The sequence below is a fragment of the Platichthys flesus genome, chromosome 20 (assembly GCF_949316205.1).
Source record: "Platichthys flesus chromosome 20, fPlaFle2.1, whole genome shotgun sequence".
NCBI classification, from domain to species: Eukaryota; Metazoa; Chordata; class Actinopteri; order Pleuronectiformes; family Pleuronectidae; genus Platichthys; species Platichthys flesus.
In genome coordinates, this window is record NC_084964.1 from 14,593,989 (window position 1) to 14,610,043 (window position 16,055).

The 16,055-nt window shown below is 41.3% G+C and overlaps 1 protein-coding gene across 4 annotated transcripts in view; it reads left to right on the top strand.

The window, feature by feature from the left end:
• The window catches only part of vti1a (vesicle transport through interaction with t-SNAREs 1A), a 98,776-nt gene that overhangs the window by 33,449 nt on the left and 49,272 nt on the right, over positions 1-16,055 (top strand). For all 4 annotated transcript variants that reach the window (XM_062414241.1, XM_062414239.1, XM_062414242.1 and 1 more), the window contains one exon: positions 373-457. In XM_062414241.1, coding sequence (XP_062270225.1) covers positions 373-457 — 85 coding nt within the window. The remainder of the gene's footprint in view (positions 1-372; positions 458-16,055) is intronic.

Sequence of the window (16,055 nt, forward strand, 5' to 3'; positions counted from 1 at the left end):
TTTGCACCCTCCTGCCTGACTCTTCCCCACGCGCAGCAGACGGCTCTGTTGTGAAACAATACAAGGAGGCAACGAACCTCAAAGTTGTGCTCGTTTTCATGTCCAAGATAAGGCAGCAACACATCTGATATTGTCAGCCTCAACATGCATATGCTTGATATTCCATCAGCATATAACACATTGTCATCCATGAAGGTTATTGCCAACCTGGCTGCATTATGTTGTCGCTGTGGATGTGGTCTGTCTGTTTAGGTGACAGTGTTGATGTGTTTCTTTGAAATGGTTCCCAGCCCTCTCAATCAATTTTTTTTTTTTTTCCCTCCTTGTTTGTTTCGCTGGCTTTATTTTTTTTTTTCCTCTTATTTGTTGCAGAGAGCGCATCTGTTGGACAACACTGAGAAGATAGAAAGGTCATCGCGGAGACTGGAGGCCGGCTACCAGATAGCAGTAGAAACTGGTGCGTATTCTGTTTTGGATTGGGTCGGGAAGGAGTGGGGTGGTGTTGGGCGAATGGGGGGGGGGGGGGGGGGGGGGTTCAAGATAGTGGTGAGGATGAGTGAATGACAGCAAATTGTCTTGCTCATATGCGAGGTAGGTTGATATGTGTTTGGGTGGGGGGGGGGGGTGTGTAAAAAAAAAAAAAAAACCTCTTTCCTTGACGCCTGATGACATTTTCGGGAGAACATCAAAAGACAAGCCAGGGAAAGAGAGAGAGAGAGAGAAAGAGGTGTAGAGGCGACAGATCGGGCTCCGCTTCCACTTCCTCTGCTTCCGAAGAAAATTCATGCATTGCTATATATCTGTGTGCGTCTGTGTGTGTTGTGTATGCATGTGTTATGGGTGGGTGGTGTTTATTTTATTTTTTTAAGATAAACAGACGGGGGGTCTATGGAAATAAACGTCAGCGTTCCTCCTGAAGTTCTTAATTCAGGGGTGCAGGAGGAAGAAAAAACCCTGTAATATCACTTTCTAAATAAACCATCCAAAAACCGACACACAACTCAATTTTCTTCATTATCAAGGAGGGTTTCTTTTTATTATCTCAAAATAGGAAAAAAAAGGCTCATTGGGATCTTAAATAGATTTAACCAGTTAGCATATTTCCTTCCCTTCCTGTCTTCCTCGCTGACAGTCCCCACATTATCGAGGCACAGTGTATTCCTCAGAGATGTATCAAAGCTCATTCTTGAAGTATCAACCAGCTTTCTGTGGCTTCCGTTGTAGTTTTGAAAAAGTTTGTCAATTTACACTATAATCGCGGGGTGGCTGGCATGTGCGACATCGACAGATTTAATAATTCAAGTCATGGAAGGTTCGCACGCAGACCACCGGCTTTTGATGTTCTCTGTAACTTGCATTCACAAATTCATAAATACAATCTGCATTCTCTGCTTAAAAAATGTTGGTTCAAATGTCTCAGATGATCCCTGCCGGTATCCGAGTTTCTCGACTGTGTCAAATTCTGCGACAGCCGACACATTTTTAATTCTATCCAGTCGGATCTTCCACTAGAGCGGGCGCATTTTGATGTTTTTCCTCTCAGCACGCAGGGTGTTTAAGATGTGGGCCATGGCTTAGCAGTGTTCAGTACCTCCTGGGCCCGGCAGTTTCTCCCTCCATAGTCGGCCACATGCCCCCTTGACCCGGTGTCACCGGTAGCTGTCTCATCCACCGTGTGTGCGGCGAGCTAAGAACAATACTCGTTTATCCTGCCTTGGTCCCACACACTTGGCTTGGTCCACACCAGCTGTGGGGTGTGTTTGTGGTTTGGTGGGGAAGCTTCGCCCCTGCGTCTTTAATCCATGACCCCTTCCTTTACTCTGCTGTCGATACCAACCCTCCGCTCAGATGCACAACCTGAAATGGCAGTGTCTCTGGGTTAAAACCCCGAGAATACGTCTGCACAAAGAGCACAGATAAGCCACGCATATGCTCTCCTCCACCAGACTAATTACTATATGCACCAAAAACAAATTTAACAAACACACTGGGCACAAACATTTGGTAGCCATATTTATCCGCTGGGTTTTTACAAAGTTTGTTGGGGTTTGCCATCCAATCCCAAATTCAGTTTGCTCTTTAATTTAGTGTTGTTCAGTCGTCTCAAGCTATATATTTACTCCTGTGGTTCCGCGGTGGCTCGTCACAACACTTTCTCAGACATCGTTGGTAAATCCTGCACCGTTCAGATCCTCGTCCTGCCGTCCTTCTTATAATATTCAGATGTAGCGCAGCCAGGGCTGGGACTTGTGTGTTTGCAGAAGCTAAATTGTTTACTTTCATCGGCCAACAAAGGCTGCATTTATTGTCGTCGCTTCTCTTTCACACCAAACAAATGCACAATAATAAAACAAAAGTCTAAGAAGTGCACTGCGCTTTATTCATGCACATTATGAAAATGGCACTGGCAGTTCGAGGAACATGCTTTGAGTTTCCTAACCCAGAGGTGTGGCATCCACAGCCCTTAAACAAGAATAATTAGAGTGTTAAGTGTTTCTCCAATCAGACCCTCTGTAGTAAAAACTGGTAATGCTTTCCTCGCCACAGACCTCAACTCTCCTCAGACATCTAAGCTGCACTTTTTCCACGAAGGGCAGTTTAGCATCATTATTTTTGCAGTAATTCAAAGTTGCATCTTTTATCCAAAATGACACAGCAGCCCTTAAGAACTGTAATTGACCAATGGGGGAAGTGGAACTTAAAGACATTTTTATTTCAAAGTGATAGATCCTGAACAAAGAAATGGCGGAGAAACTCAGTTTTGCTCCTTTTCTCTGCAGCGCCGACAATATATCTCTTAATGACCTGGAACAAAGAAGCCAGGATGCTTCTAGGTCCTACTTAAGGGGAAAAAGACAAGTTCTTAGCTCTAGGAATAGATAAAGCTTCACATTGTAGTATTTTTTGTCAAATTTACCATTCTCGATGTTCCCATTGTTTTTAGTGAAAACATAAGCTTGGCAAAAGCTGTGCAAGCCCTCAGGGTGGCATTGATGAGACTCTGGACATGCAGAGCTATTTACCACATGCACTCCTCAAGAACCAGGGTCCTCTGTTTGTCTCATAAATAAAGTATATAACTTCATTAGTGAGGAGCAGCGACTTAAAAGCCCCAGACATAGCAACAAGCAGACATGGGGGCTAGCCCAGTTAAAGAGGGCCCTAAATAAAAAGGGAGGGCATGCAGTTAGCCAATTTAAAGACATTTGAGTCAGGGGCATTTGAAATGCCCAAATGTGGAGACTTGACTGATGTTAAATCAAAGACGTGCCAGATTTGAGTGCTTCCCTTCGCAGTTGAAAAGATATTGAATGATTTATGATTGCTTGTTTAGAAATAGATTGCACGACAGATAAGACATCTGAGTCGCAATGATTGGCTGTTCCACCTTTTTGATTATTATTCATGAAAGGAGAGAGAGTTGAGTTGAGTTCACATGGAACATGGCTAAAATTGGTTCCATCAAACTCCTGCTAAATTTCCGAGTTATGCTAATTAATTGTTGTTGTTGTTTACCAGCATAAATCTGATGACTGAACAGCTTTATATTACAGTTGCTTTGTTGTGCCAGCATAGAGCAGCTGTTTGCAGATGGTTCTGTGAATGTGCAATTGTTTTAGGACTCAATTGTCATTGTGAACTTTAAACTTAAATTCTAGGTCAAATAGCTGTATGTCTGGAGGAAACCACTGCAGTTTGTCAAATTTACGTTTGATACATTTATTTTTAAATCATTTAAACCTAAAATATAAAGACTTTTAATTTTACAGAACTATGACAATCGCCAGTATCTCATTGGTAATATTTTTTTACATATTACAACTCACTAAATTAAGTGGGAATGTGGAGCGAGTTTACTTTGAAAATTCATCCCCATTTATACTTGTTCAGCCGACACAAATATTCTAGCAATGGTGGCAAAATGAAACAAAGCCGGAGAGGGACAAAAGCGTTGCTGCTCTGCATTTTAAAGGTGGCCAGCGAGAGGTTGAGACGACTTCTTAGGCAAGTGTTCTTGGTGTTTAGGGGCCTGAAATCAATCCTGCAAAATGAAAACAGCTCATTAGGGATTGATTTCAGTCCCGTTTAGATAAGCAGAGAGGGTCTGAGCCGGGCCCTCGGGGGCCCCAGCCGAGCCCAAAGTTCACACCATGCCAGGTAGAGCGCTACACCGCAGGCTATCAACTTTATTAGGATGGAGATAAGCTGATTAGACCTTGTCAATCAAAGGTGCTGCTGACTCAACCATGATCCAGGGGACTTTTCTTTCTGTCTCTTCCCTTTTCACACCCGTCCCACTCTCACGGTCCGTCCCCCCCCCCCCCCCCAGGACCCTGTGATGATGTGATGACTGTATTAAAGAGTACATCAGTTTGTTTTAGAGCAGTTGGATTTTCAACTGCAGTGGTATTAAAAGGGAAGGGGGGGAGAGAAGAGGGAGGGCAAGTACGCCGGCGTCATCGAACATGATTCCAGTGTCAGAGCAAGGGATTCTGGGACAGCAAGAAATAAATAGATAAATGACAGAGTGACGAGAAATAAATAAATATGTTTTTGTAAACAAAAAAAAAAAATCTTCATGGCTCCCTTTTGAAGCCGAGCGTGGCTTTGAGTCTTGCTGAGAGTCCATGGGTGCTGGAGTGGCCCAGTAACACAGCACACGTTTGTCCCGACTCTCTATCTCTCCCCCTGCATCTTTCTCTGTTTCTCTCCCACTCGCTTTATTTCTCCCTGTTGCCTCTAAAGATCAGACTCCATCATTCTTTTGGTGCTGGACCACCAAAGTGGAGCTCGCTCATCAAATCCATACGCAAACACTTAAATTACATAATCAGTCACAATGATGGAGCACAAGTGTTATTTTAAACAGAATCTATAAATAGCTCTAATGGATTTAATTTTTTGATAAAAGTATTTTAACATTATAATACTTATAATTTCGTTTATTAAATAAAATAATCAAAACAAATTAATCCTTTAAAATATATTTTAGATTCTTTTAGAATGATAATTTTTTGAAAACAACAAAAGTAAATACGGTCTTTGTTACTCATTTAAGACATTTTAAAGTATTTTGAACTTTTTGGTAATTCTAAGACTCTTTAACAAAGCATTTTTCTCATGTTTTTAATCATTAGTTGTATGTCTTGAATCACTGGTAATACACCAGTTGGAAGTTAAGTATTCATCTCAGTTACATATGAACAATGTTTAGAAATATATACAGTATATATGCAATGTAAATCTTTTCCTATTAAAACGTGGCTGAATCTTTTCTCCCTCCTTTATTTTTAGTTTATTCCCTCTGTTCTACAATGTAGTTTGAATATTTCAAGCATCTCTTTTTATTTCCCTCTTTTAAAGGACAGTTTGCTAAAGTGGATTTCCTTAAGGTATAGCATAATAAATTTTTTTTTGTAGGCTGATACAATCGGCATGTTGCATTGTGTTCAAAAAGAATATAACGTTATTTGATAATTGTTTGATTAATGGAGCCGAGATCTCAGACTTAAATATTTCACAGCTTGAGTTTGCAGCTTTGGAGAAAGAAGGCCTTTCTTAAAAATTCGTTTTAAAGGAAAAGTATGTTTTTTTCTCTCTATAGCTATTTTAAAGGAAAATAATTATAAAAAAATGGCCCCGAATTCTGCCTGAAACCACATTTCCTAAATATATATGCTTCAATGCCTAACATCTTGCTCTCAGAATATCTAGCCGTGGGTGAGCTGTTTATCGGTAAACCCCCGGTGGATGAAAGGCGTAGCAATAATGATTTTTTCTCTCCTAATCGGACCTTGTCAGCAAGGCGTCTTATCGTGGAGAGGAAAATGACACCGATCCTATCGAAGAGCCTGGAGTCCGAGTCGGCGGCACGTGTCCCCCCAATCATGGTTGGCCATGGCCCAGCCATATCTAGCGCCGCCACAAACGGCGAGCGGCACTTTTTTCATGTGGACTTCAAAAACGTTGCGAGTCATTAAAATTGCACCCACGTTCGGCAGCGGGGATCAGCCGCTCTGGAGCGAAAATGGGATGTGGGAAGAGGAGACTCGCTAAATGTGTTAATTCCATCCTCACATGTTTACGGCTTAATTTTAATCTGTTTGAGGGAGGAGGAGGGGTGGAGGGACGATTGGAAAGGGGTGCGGGAGGGGCAATGAGAAAGCCACGCACTGCAATAAATCGCCATTATCTTTGACACCCTAGGACTCAGCTGTTCCAGGGATTTAGGGGTCCACTGGCAACAGTGAATATCGTAGGGCATGAAAACACTGTTTACGCTTGAACTGCGGTAGCTAAGGTGCAATCACCAGTTTCAGGCTGCACAGACAAAAGGCCTTGTGCGCACAATGGCCAGCTAGCATACGGACTCTCAATGGAAGAGCTGAACCAACAGACTTGAGTATGTGTCGGTGTGTGCCCGCCCGTTTCCCTGTGTGTGAGAGCAAGTCCTGGTGTGTAGCGACAGGTTTTTTCGCGAACATCCAAATATTAGCTTAAGTTAAGTGGAGCTATACGGTTTGTAGAGAGTAACGATTTTCTGTAAAATTAAATTAACCTTAAAGGCCAAAGCTACTTGTCTGTGAAAATGTCCGCGCTGAATAATAACAATGCTTCGGTTGCAGCCACCAACTATGACAGATACTACGAGTCTTCCCCATAATTAGCTCTGCACAATACGTTAGCTAGCATTGATACAATTATGTGAAAATCTAATAATTAGACCTTTAGTCATTTATTAGCTTCTACAAGGCTCTCAACATAATGAGTCTCGAGGAAATAATGATCCGATTATAGGGAGTTCAAACATGAGACAGGATTTCATAGAGAAAAGGACATTTTTACATGAAACCTTTACTTTGTAAAATTGATTTAAATGACAAACAAGAGTATAGATTTTTAAGATGCAGTTTTTACACTTTAATACATAAGTTGTGTGTGTTTAAATTACTGCTTCATCTTCTTTGGCTGCAGTGCAAATATCCCAGATTAAAATATAGTATTGACTGAAGTACTGAGAAAGTGGTATCATAACTTGATCAACATTTGGCAAGAAGAAACCATGATGATACATATCCACGGTAAATGCGACACGTCTTTGTATATCACAAAAACATAGTTCATTTCAGCTTTAAATAATCGACAGTGTCCCTTAGTAATAACCTTGAATTAAGTCGTTTAGGCACAGTTGGTAAATTGGTCCATATTCTCGATCAGACCTCATCCAAACCATTTATTGATATAATCTAATCCTTATCTCCAGATATGAAACATCCCCCAGCTGCTAGATAGTGGTGTGCCACCATGTCTAAGAAGACACCTTTGTCCCAACCTTAAATCAGATTTTTTTTCTTCTATTTTTAGGTTACAATAACTAAAAAGACACCCCCTTCCTTCTTGCATGCAGAAGAAAAAAGTGTAGTATTGACCTCTGGCTGACACACAGAGAGCTGAGTGAGGGAGGGCGGGGGGGAGATGGAGAAAAAAAGAAAGCAGCAGAAAGAGCGACAGAGAGGAGAGAGCTAAGACAACAACTGTGAAGAGCCACACAGGGTTAAAGAAAAACTGTTTCAGAAGGAAATGGGAGACAAAAGCGAGGACTCAGAGCCCCCATGGGCGCTTTAAAGAGCCGCTACATCTGAGGCGCGGAAATATTAAAAATGGAAAGGGAGAGCTAAAAAAGAATGAAAGAAAAATGAAATGGTGAAATGAAGTAAAGGAGTGGCAGTGAGAGAGAATTGTGCCACCTTGTCAACCGGGGACGTATATCAGAAATATTAATCCGGTGATGAGAATGACGCAGTGGATGACAAGAGGATTGATGAGAGTTAAAACCCCCCCGAAAAAAGGAGAAAAGAAAAAAGGGGAAACCAGAGCAGACGTTTATCAGAGTGAGTGTAGATACGCGTCTGCATGTGCGAGTGAGCCATAGGAAGACAACAGCTGCATGAAATACGTTTTCTCGCTTGTTTACCAATTCAAGATATATGGAGAATTTTTTTTTTTATTTATATTTGACCAGTAACCTCGCTTAGATGTGATCTCAACTACAATGTAGTAAAGTGACAACCTTTTCTTATTTAAAAAGAGGCAAGAGGCACGCTACTACAAAGCACTTGAGTAATGACAACTGAGTCAAACTACCATTAGCATCGCATCTTCACAGTGAGTCTTCTGTCAAGCTGGCAGACATAAATGGGTAATTCTTGTTTTGATGCAGATTCATACCGAGTTTTAAGGAAAAAAATTGTTAAGGGGAAACTGGTATTTTTTTACTGCTTCTCAGTATTTTCCCTTTTTTGCTGATGTGCTCATGTACAATGACAGTTTTGTTAGTTGTTTCAAAAATAAGAAATGTGCTTGTTTCAGCCACCTGTGATGTTTCATGACGTCAGAAGTCATAACTTTCCCACACATAGGTTTTGATAGATTTATCCTCTACAACAGTATTTATTAAATTATAACATCTGCTATTTATTTTTATTTGAAGGCATTGTAGTAAAAAAAACAAAAACATTTATTACAGAGAGCCTATTTTGAGAGAGTGAAAAAATTAAGCTTTTTAATAACAACTTTTAAACCAGACAGAAGGTAATTTTTAATTCATCCTTGACTTTTCAACCAAAATAAACTTTTTTCACATCAGGGATTTTTGCCTCATATTGCCCCTAATAATTTGAATATCATTCACAGTGCACTGGAAATTGTATGTGAGATTTAACAGTAATAAATATACAGTTTAAGGCTCATAATCATCGATAGTATTTTATCACCCAGGTGACTACTGGTGTCATTTTAATGTAAATAGTCTGTCATGATCCTGTACACTGGTCTAGAAGTTAAGTAAAATGTATTTTTAGTTATCTGCCTTACTGTAATAACAAAATCAAAATACTTATTACGTGGGAATATGTTTTTAATAGTAAGTTATACTTTTAACTGTGTTCACCAACACATAGAATAATAAAGGTTTATTACATTTTCACAATATAGATTACTTTTAGTTCTTACATTACCAGTAAATCTAGTGCACAGTTTGTGAAGATTAGATTTAATTTTTCACAATATTTATTTGAATATATTTACTTAGTTCCCTAAAGAGCAAATACTTCAAATAATTACCTCATCTTACAAAAGAGTAAATGTTGTGCTTTAGCAGCATGTCTTATGTCTATGTTTCTTTGTGTTTCTCATTTCCCTATCATTCTTATAAAAGTATTTGTACTACAGAATCCTGATTAATTATTTATATATTGTCATGAAATAATGTTCAATGTAAAAGGTCCTTGAAAACAAAACAGTCGGTACTTATTGCAATACTTTAACATAATTCACTTTGAAAAAAGGTCACAATATTTTTGGTTTTGAGTAATGTACAATGTTTTAATGCTTTTGATAGTTTTATTAGTAGATTATCGTAATTCTCCCAGATGGGACTGCATCCAAAGGTCTGTGTAACAACCTAAACCACAACAAGGACGCCTTTTAAAGTAAGATGGCATAGCTGGTGAAAGATTAGATTCTTATTTCTTCATCTAAATCTTAAATAAAGTACCACTGCTCATGATCCCTCCAACTATAAATGTTGCTTCTAGCCTCGAGACTAAATGCAGTCATTACCTCTTTATTGATCTGCATGTAATGTAGACGTTTCCCGAGCCTCCCACTCTGCAAGATACAGAAATATTCTGTACAAACGCAGTAAAGCACATGAGCCACGTCTGTCTGTCTGTCTGTCCTCGCTCCTCTTGTGTGTGGTAGCCCCAAGGAGCACACCCTCCCACCCCTGTCAAAGGATCTTCCTTCTTGGCCGTCCTGTGCCCATCAGACAGGGTGCCCGCCCGTTTAAGACACCCAGGGAACATGAAACGGAGCCGGGCCGAGATGTCAGCTGGTTGTCCCATCTGCCAGTCAGTGGGATGGTAAAGCTTTTGTCCTGGGGGGTAACCTTAGGAGTGCTCTGCGTGCTGCTCAAGCGCGTTTGTGTATGCACACATGTGCGAGTTGCTTTGGGACTGGAGAGCCTGCATCGCAGTTCTGAGGAGAGCTCGCCACAAACACCATGCTGATATCGTCCTTTATGTTGGACTTGTGCGCACGTAGAGGATTTTGACCAACATTTAAATGTGGTCCCTCTTTCTCTTAGATCGGGGGCAAATTAGCTGCTGTGTTTGCCACAACATTTTTGAATGGCAGGCATTTCAAGGGAATGAATGTGTAGGTTTCAAAGAATTGTTCTCAACTGGATTGAAGTTGATTGGTCTTATATCACATCTGCTCACTTCCTATGCAAGAAAAACAATCGGTGGAATCCTCGTCAGAATTTTAAATTGCCTACGACTCGTCCCCTTTCCCTTCTCCTCTTTTATATAATATAACCTTGACAGTACAAACAGTTTGACTTCCATATAAATTAACCAAGGCTCTGACTGGAGAGAGGCGGGCCGGCTGGTTGAATGGAAGCACAAATCCTCTTCTGCATTCTATCGTTTGGTAGATAGGCCGCGCCCTTGAGCTGCTTTCGGAGGGGAGGCGCCATAAGAAGGTCTTTGAGAAGGTGCTGAAAGGGGGGGCCTCTGTGCACACACACGGATGCTCGCACATAATCCTTTGGCTGGGTCTATGCGAGCCCGAGAGTTCCTAAAAAGAGAATGCGCATCGACAGCGTGAACTTATTTATTTACCACCGAGTTACGCTTTTGTAGTTGTGCCTGTCAAGGATATCAGCACAAGTTAATATGTGTGCTTTTGTCGGCATATGGATGTGTGTGTCTCTTAGCAGTATGTGCATGTTGGCTCGGATAAAATGTGATTTATAACAACAAAGTCATCCCTTTTCCTGTGCTGTAATCATTTTTAGTCAACTTTGACTGTTGACTGCCATGTAGAAAGCTTCCCTTAAGTGGTCTACATAGTCCTCTTGCTCACATCAGTCAAGTCTCACCGCATGATGTATGTAGTGGTAGTCCTGAAGGGCTGATGTATGCACAGCTCTGCACCGGCAAGTCCTCCCTGAGCACATCTATGATCTTGGGTTACTCAATCATCAATCAAGGCCAACTGCAGCGTACTGTACTGTCGCCCATCTTTTAGAGCTCACTTGTGAAGGACTGGCTAAGATGGCCTAAGGGACACTTCCCTTGGTCTGACCCATCTCAGGTTTGATGTGAATATGTGCGTAGTTATGACTACACACAGAGGAGAGTTGAGGCATTGATGTAGGCTTTTTTTAATGTTTGGTGAAGGCCACCTGATAGTAGAGATCTGCTTATACGTTTTTTTTTTTTTTTTAGGATTTTTGCTGCATGTTTTGGGTAAACAAACTGAAATAGAAATGAAAACCTTTATTTTTGTAAAATAGAAATAGACAGTTACATGCCTAATATTGTGGACATATTTTTAAATGCTACATAGTGAATTTTCTTAAATATATCTATGTTAGAAACATTCAAAGTGCAACTTCTCCGTCACCTCATATCACACAATATTTGTAATAATTGTGTTCATTACTATAAAAGAGAAATAACATGCAAAGTCTTTTGCCAAACACGTCTTTGCCTAATTTACCCCATTTACCTGAAGAATGTACAGCCTAAATTTCAGACAATCTGGGCAGAGGGAGCAGACAAAGAAAGCAGTGCAGCAAAACAGTGCCAGAAGAAATACAAAGTTCATTCACATTACCCACAAAGCTGCTCTGAATTCATTATATTATCCAGCATGGACATTCAGAACCATACGATATTGCAGTGATGGAGTTGCATGCCAATTTCCCTGTGTGCTTGAAGTGAGGTATTGTGCTGTTTTAATGAGCTGTTTAGACTAGTGGCCGGTCGCATTTGGGCTGTAACAACCAGCTCAATGAATAATTGTTATTGGCTCTTAAAGGCCAGATGTATGGAATACATGCAAATTTAGAGCAAAGGGAAATATGTGTGTGTCTGTTTGTGTGTGTGTGAGAGGCCGAGTTGAAATAATTGTATTCCAGATGTCCATCTTTCATGTGAACCACAAACACACACACACAGGCCTACACACACTGAAAGGACAGAACAGATGATGGTGATGATGATTAAGATCTTAAGCATATGGAGCCACTGTGTGTGTGTGTGTGTGTGTGTGTGTGTGTGTGTGTGTGTGTGTGTGTGTGTGTGTGTGTGTGTGTGTGTGTGTGTGTGTGTGTGTGTGTGTGTGTGTGTGTGTGTGTGTGTGTGTGTGTGTGTGTGTGTGTGTGTGTGTGTGTGTGTGTGTGTCTGCTCCCTCAGTCTTCGGTGACAGGTTGGCCCATCTCTCCTGGGGAGGCCTTCACTCCCAATTTAGACGCAAGCGTCGTCAAGTGACAGCAATGGCTCCGGCACCCTACCTTTGTGATATGACTACAGTTAACTTAACAAGTCTCGATATGTGAGCCCCGGCTTTGATGTAATTGATTTGAGCGCTTTGAGCATCTTTTGTTATGGAGGAGTTGAGATTTTTGGTGCATCTGTCAAGATGATCTTCAGAGGGGTGCAGGTCATTTTTGTCACAGTCTAAGCAAAACAAAAAAAAGTCATTATCTTTCATCATATTTCACATAATCTGCTCCGTGTTGTTAGTGCTTGAATGTCCGTCGTGAGAAGCAGCTCCCTTTGCCTCTCTGTGTCAGCTGCAGTGAAGCCCTTCAGAAAAACCAAATCCCACAGTCGGGACAGACGTGTGTGGCCACAGTGCAATCCTAAACTGGAGAGGAGCATCTCTCTATGCCTGCTGGTTGTACAATGATCATAAATGTCAACAGCAGAACAGAAATAAAAGAGCCCTCTGATCCTTAACTGTTGGGAAAGTGGTCACTTCTCAAGCGAGTCTTGTTCTTCGCTGTGTTTACTGTCTTCAAGTTACCTTTCGTGGGCTGGGTTTCACTGATGAGAAACGATTGTTTGTTGATGAGATTCAAGTACAATGAATGTTATTGTGTTTACTCTTCTTTGATTTTTGATATTTTCGCTTCCTTTGCAACACCATAAGCTTGGATGTTACATCTGTTCCAAAAAATAGCAAGGAACCACTTTACTGCAGTAAAATGAGCTCATCAATGCAATATACAAAAACAAAATAACTCCATTAAACTGGTTTATATGTTAAACAACTCAGGTAGATACTATTTGTGACTCAGTAGAATCATTTAATATTTTTTAATCAAATTAAAGTGTGTGTGAGAGAGAGCGAGAAGGGGAAAAGTTGCGTTGAGTGACGAGGGCACGCGTCTTGAGCCACCTGGATTTATTTGGGCCAAACAAGAAGGGCCTATGTCTGTCTGGGCCCCTCTACTGTCCGCACTGGGGCCTCAGAGCCACGAACAGAAGGTGCCTCCTCACAACTCGCACCTGAGCTCCTCCCAGCCTGGGACCAAGCTCTCTATCTCTCTCTCTCTCTATCCATCCCTCTATCCCTCTCTTCATCCGTACATGGTCTCCTTTCTCTTTCTTTCCCTACCCTCTGTATCCTCTCCATTTCTCTCCCAGGCCATGGCCTGGCCTACTTTTACCTCTCAAACTCTGGACGCTTTGATGTCAACTATGTTGGCCCTTTCCACAGATCATGTGTGTATTTGGAAATGGCCCCTCTGCTCAGTCCTCAGTCTGTTTATGAATATACATTTCACAAACAGGATATGTAGTTAATGGTCTACAAAGAGAAGCATTCCCTCTAATGTATTAGCCGTGCTTATCACACTAAATTATGCTAAGGTTTGAATTGAAAGTCACTCCTCTGTTTACTCGATTCTGTCCTTTCTTTTCCAGACGCCGCTGAGTTTATTTTCATTTCTCGGTTGTTGATGTTTTTTGTTTCCCTATCCAAATCTTTCAACTCAGTTCCTGGAAAAGAAGCTTTATTCACGGAGGAAATGTGTTTGCTTGTCTGCTAGCATCGTTTTCATTTAGTCTTGAGGTGACAGGGTGTGAAGCTGGGTAAGCGTGCGCATCTCAGAAGTCAAAAGCACAAACGCTAACGAGACACAGAGTCGGCTTTTCCTAGGTAAAATATACTGGAATTCAACAGGATTCATGTTTCTCCGGTCAGTTTAGTATCACACCAGATCATTTTGATGGAACAGATATAACAGAACGTGATTATCGTTTAGCATCCACACTGGTTTCGATTGAAGGACTGGGGTGAAGGCTTTTAGTGTAAACTTGCCCCCTGACCTCTAATACCCGAAAATAGATAATTCTATATTTCTTGGTGCTGAAGACATAATTGGCTCGATTTTACCATTTGACTGACATTTGACTTGTATTTTTTACATGTCATTTTCTTTAGGGCTACATAACTAATAGTTGATATTATAAATTGAAAAATTAAAAGACGTTTTTAATAATGTCTCCCTGATTCTTTAGCGCCGGCTGTAGTCTTAATTACTACAGTCCCCGAACACACACAGCGTTTCACCAAGTCTGAAACCTGTTTTGCATTGCTCGCTCAATATAGATGCAACTGACATATTTACAGACCTTTTTATTTTTGGCCATCTGCAGCCACCAAAGCTGTGCTACATGATCATCACGGTGTGAGGGGAGAGAACACCCTCTGTGAACTCCCCTCAGGTTTCTCATGTTGTGTTGAAATTATAAGACCACCACTAAAAGACTTAAGTCCTCACTTCAGTCATGAGGTTTTTAATTCTCTTCCTAACCACCTTCTTTGAGTACAAAAATATATATCGATACAAAATGCTTCATGTCGCTAGTTCTCAATCCAATATTGCATAAATAGGCAAAGCAGAATGTGTCCCAGCATTGTTACAAGTACCTTGATAAACCTGGCAATTAATGGGAATTGGTGGATATGTCAGATACAGTGGTATTAATAGAAAGTTCCACCCTCACACTGCAGCTTTGTGGTGATTGAGCCATCGATCTCTCTGGACTCTTACAGTCCATGATCCTGAAACCTGGATCAAAATGTAAAAACTGGTTTGTCAATATCAGTAAAGCTAGTTTTGTTAATAAATATTGGCACAGGCAATGGCGATGAAGGTTTTGAAATCTCTCGCACTGTATGTTCTTAAGCTTCATGCACACTGCCAGTACAGAGTTTTGTGTGTGTGTTGAAGAGTCTGTCTATTCTCTATGAGACTGATAGTGTGTTAGTCCATTTGTCAAGAGGTCTGAGGCTGTAATTAGTGGATTGCTTTGAGTCAGACCAGCCCAGGGCGATGGGAGGAACTGTTGGGAGCGAGGGGAGCAGCAAGACGAGGGAGGTTAGAGAAGAAAAGGGCCGCCCAGTTTTTATAGTCCTGATGGAGGTTATATTTTTTTGTGACAACTAGACCAGAGTAATCAAAATGTGTTAATAATCCCTTCAAAGGGCCTGGCGGCACATCAGTGAGCTGCCTCACTGAACGCCAATCCCCCTTTAGACCCCGGTCCTGGCTGCCCCACGCTAATTGACCCCTGCGTCACTCTGTCTTTCTCCCTGTCCAGCTCTGTCTTCATGTCTCCTGCTCTTGATCTTATCTCTCTCATTTCAAACCAGTGTTTCTGTTGACTGTGTCTCGCATATGAAACTGGATCTTCTAATTTCCAAATCCCCCAAATAGACGAGGCTATTTGCCTAAGTTTCTGAGTCTTCTGGCACCCTGCTGTTTGTGTCGAACCCCCGGGGACGAGTCCAGGTCTGACTGTATTGGTTCTATTTTTTGTTTTAGGATTAGCACGAAGGTCAAAGTTCACAAAGATGGCCAGATGGGGTCTCTAGCGCTAAATATCCATACCCTCTGCTCCTAAAAGGAGGCTGGACGTTAGAATCAATGGACTCAATCGATGGGTATAGTGGTTGAGGTAATGCTGGCAAAAAGTTTGATTGCATGCATATTGATCAGAGCGAGGATAAGAGGCTGTAAGGCAATTGATTTTATTTTGGATTTGTTCTGTTTTAGCTCATTTCATTTTGTCTGTGTGGGCGTATATGTACACATGCAGACAACACACGTGCACACACACACAAACACACACACGTGGGCACAGCAGCATGACCAATCAACAGGTACAAACTCAGATGGTTGAATCAAGCCG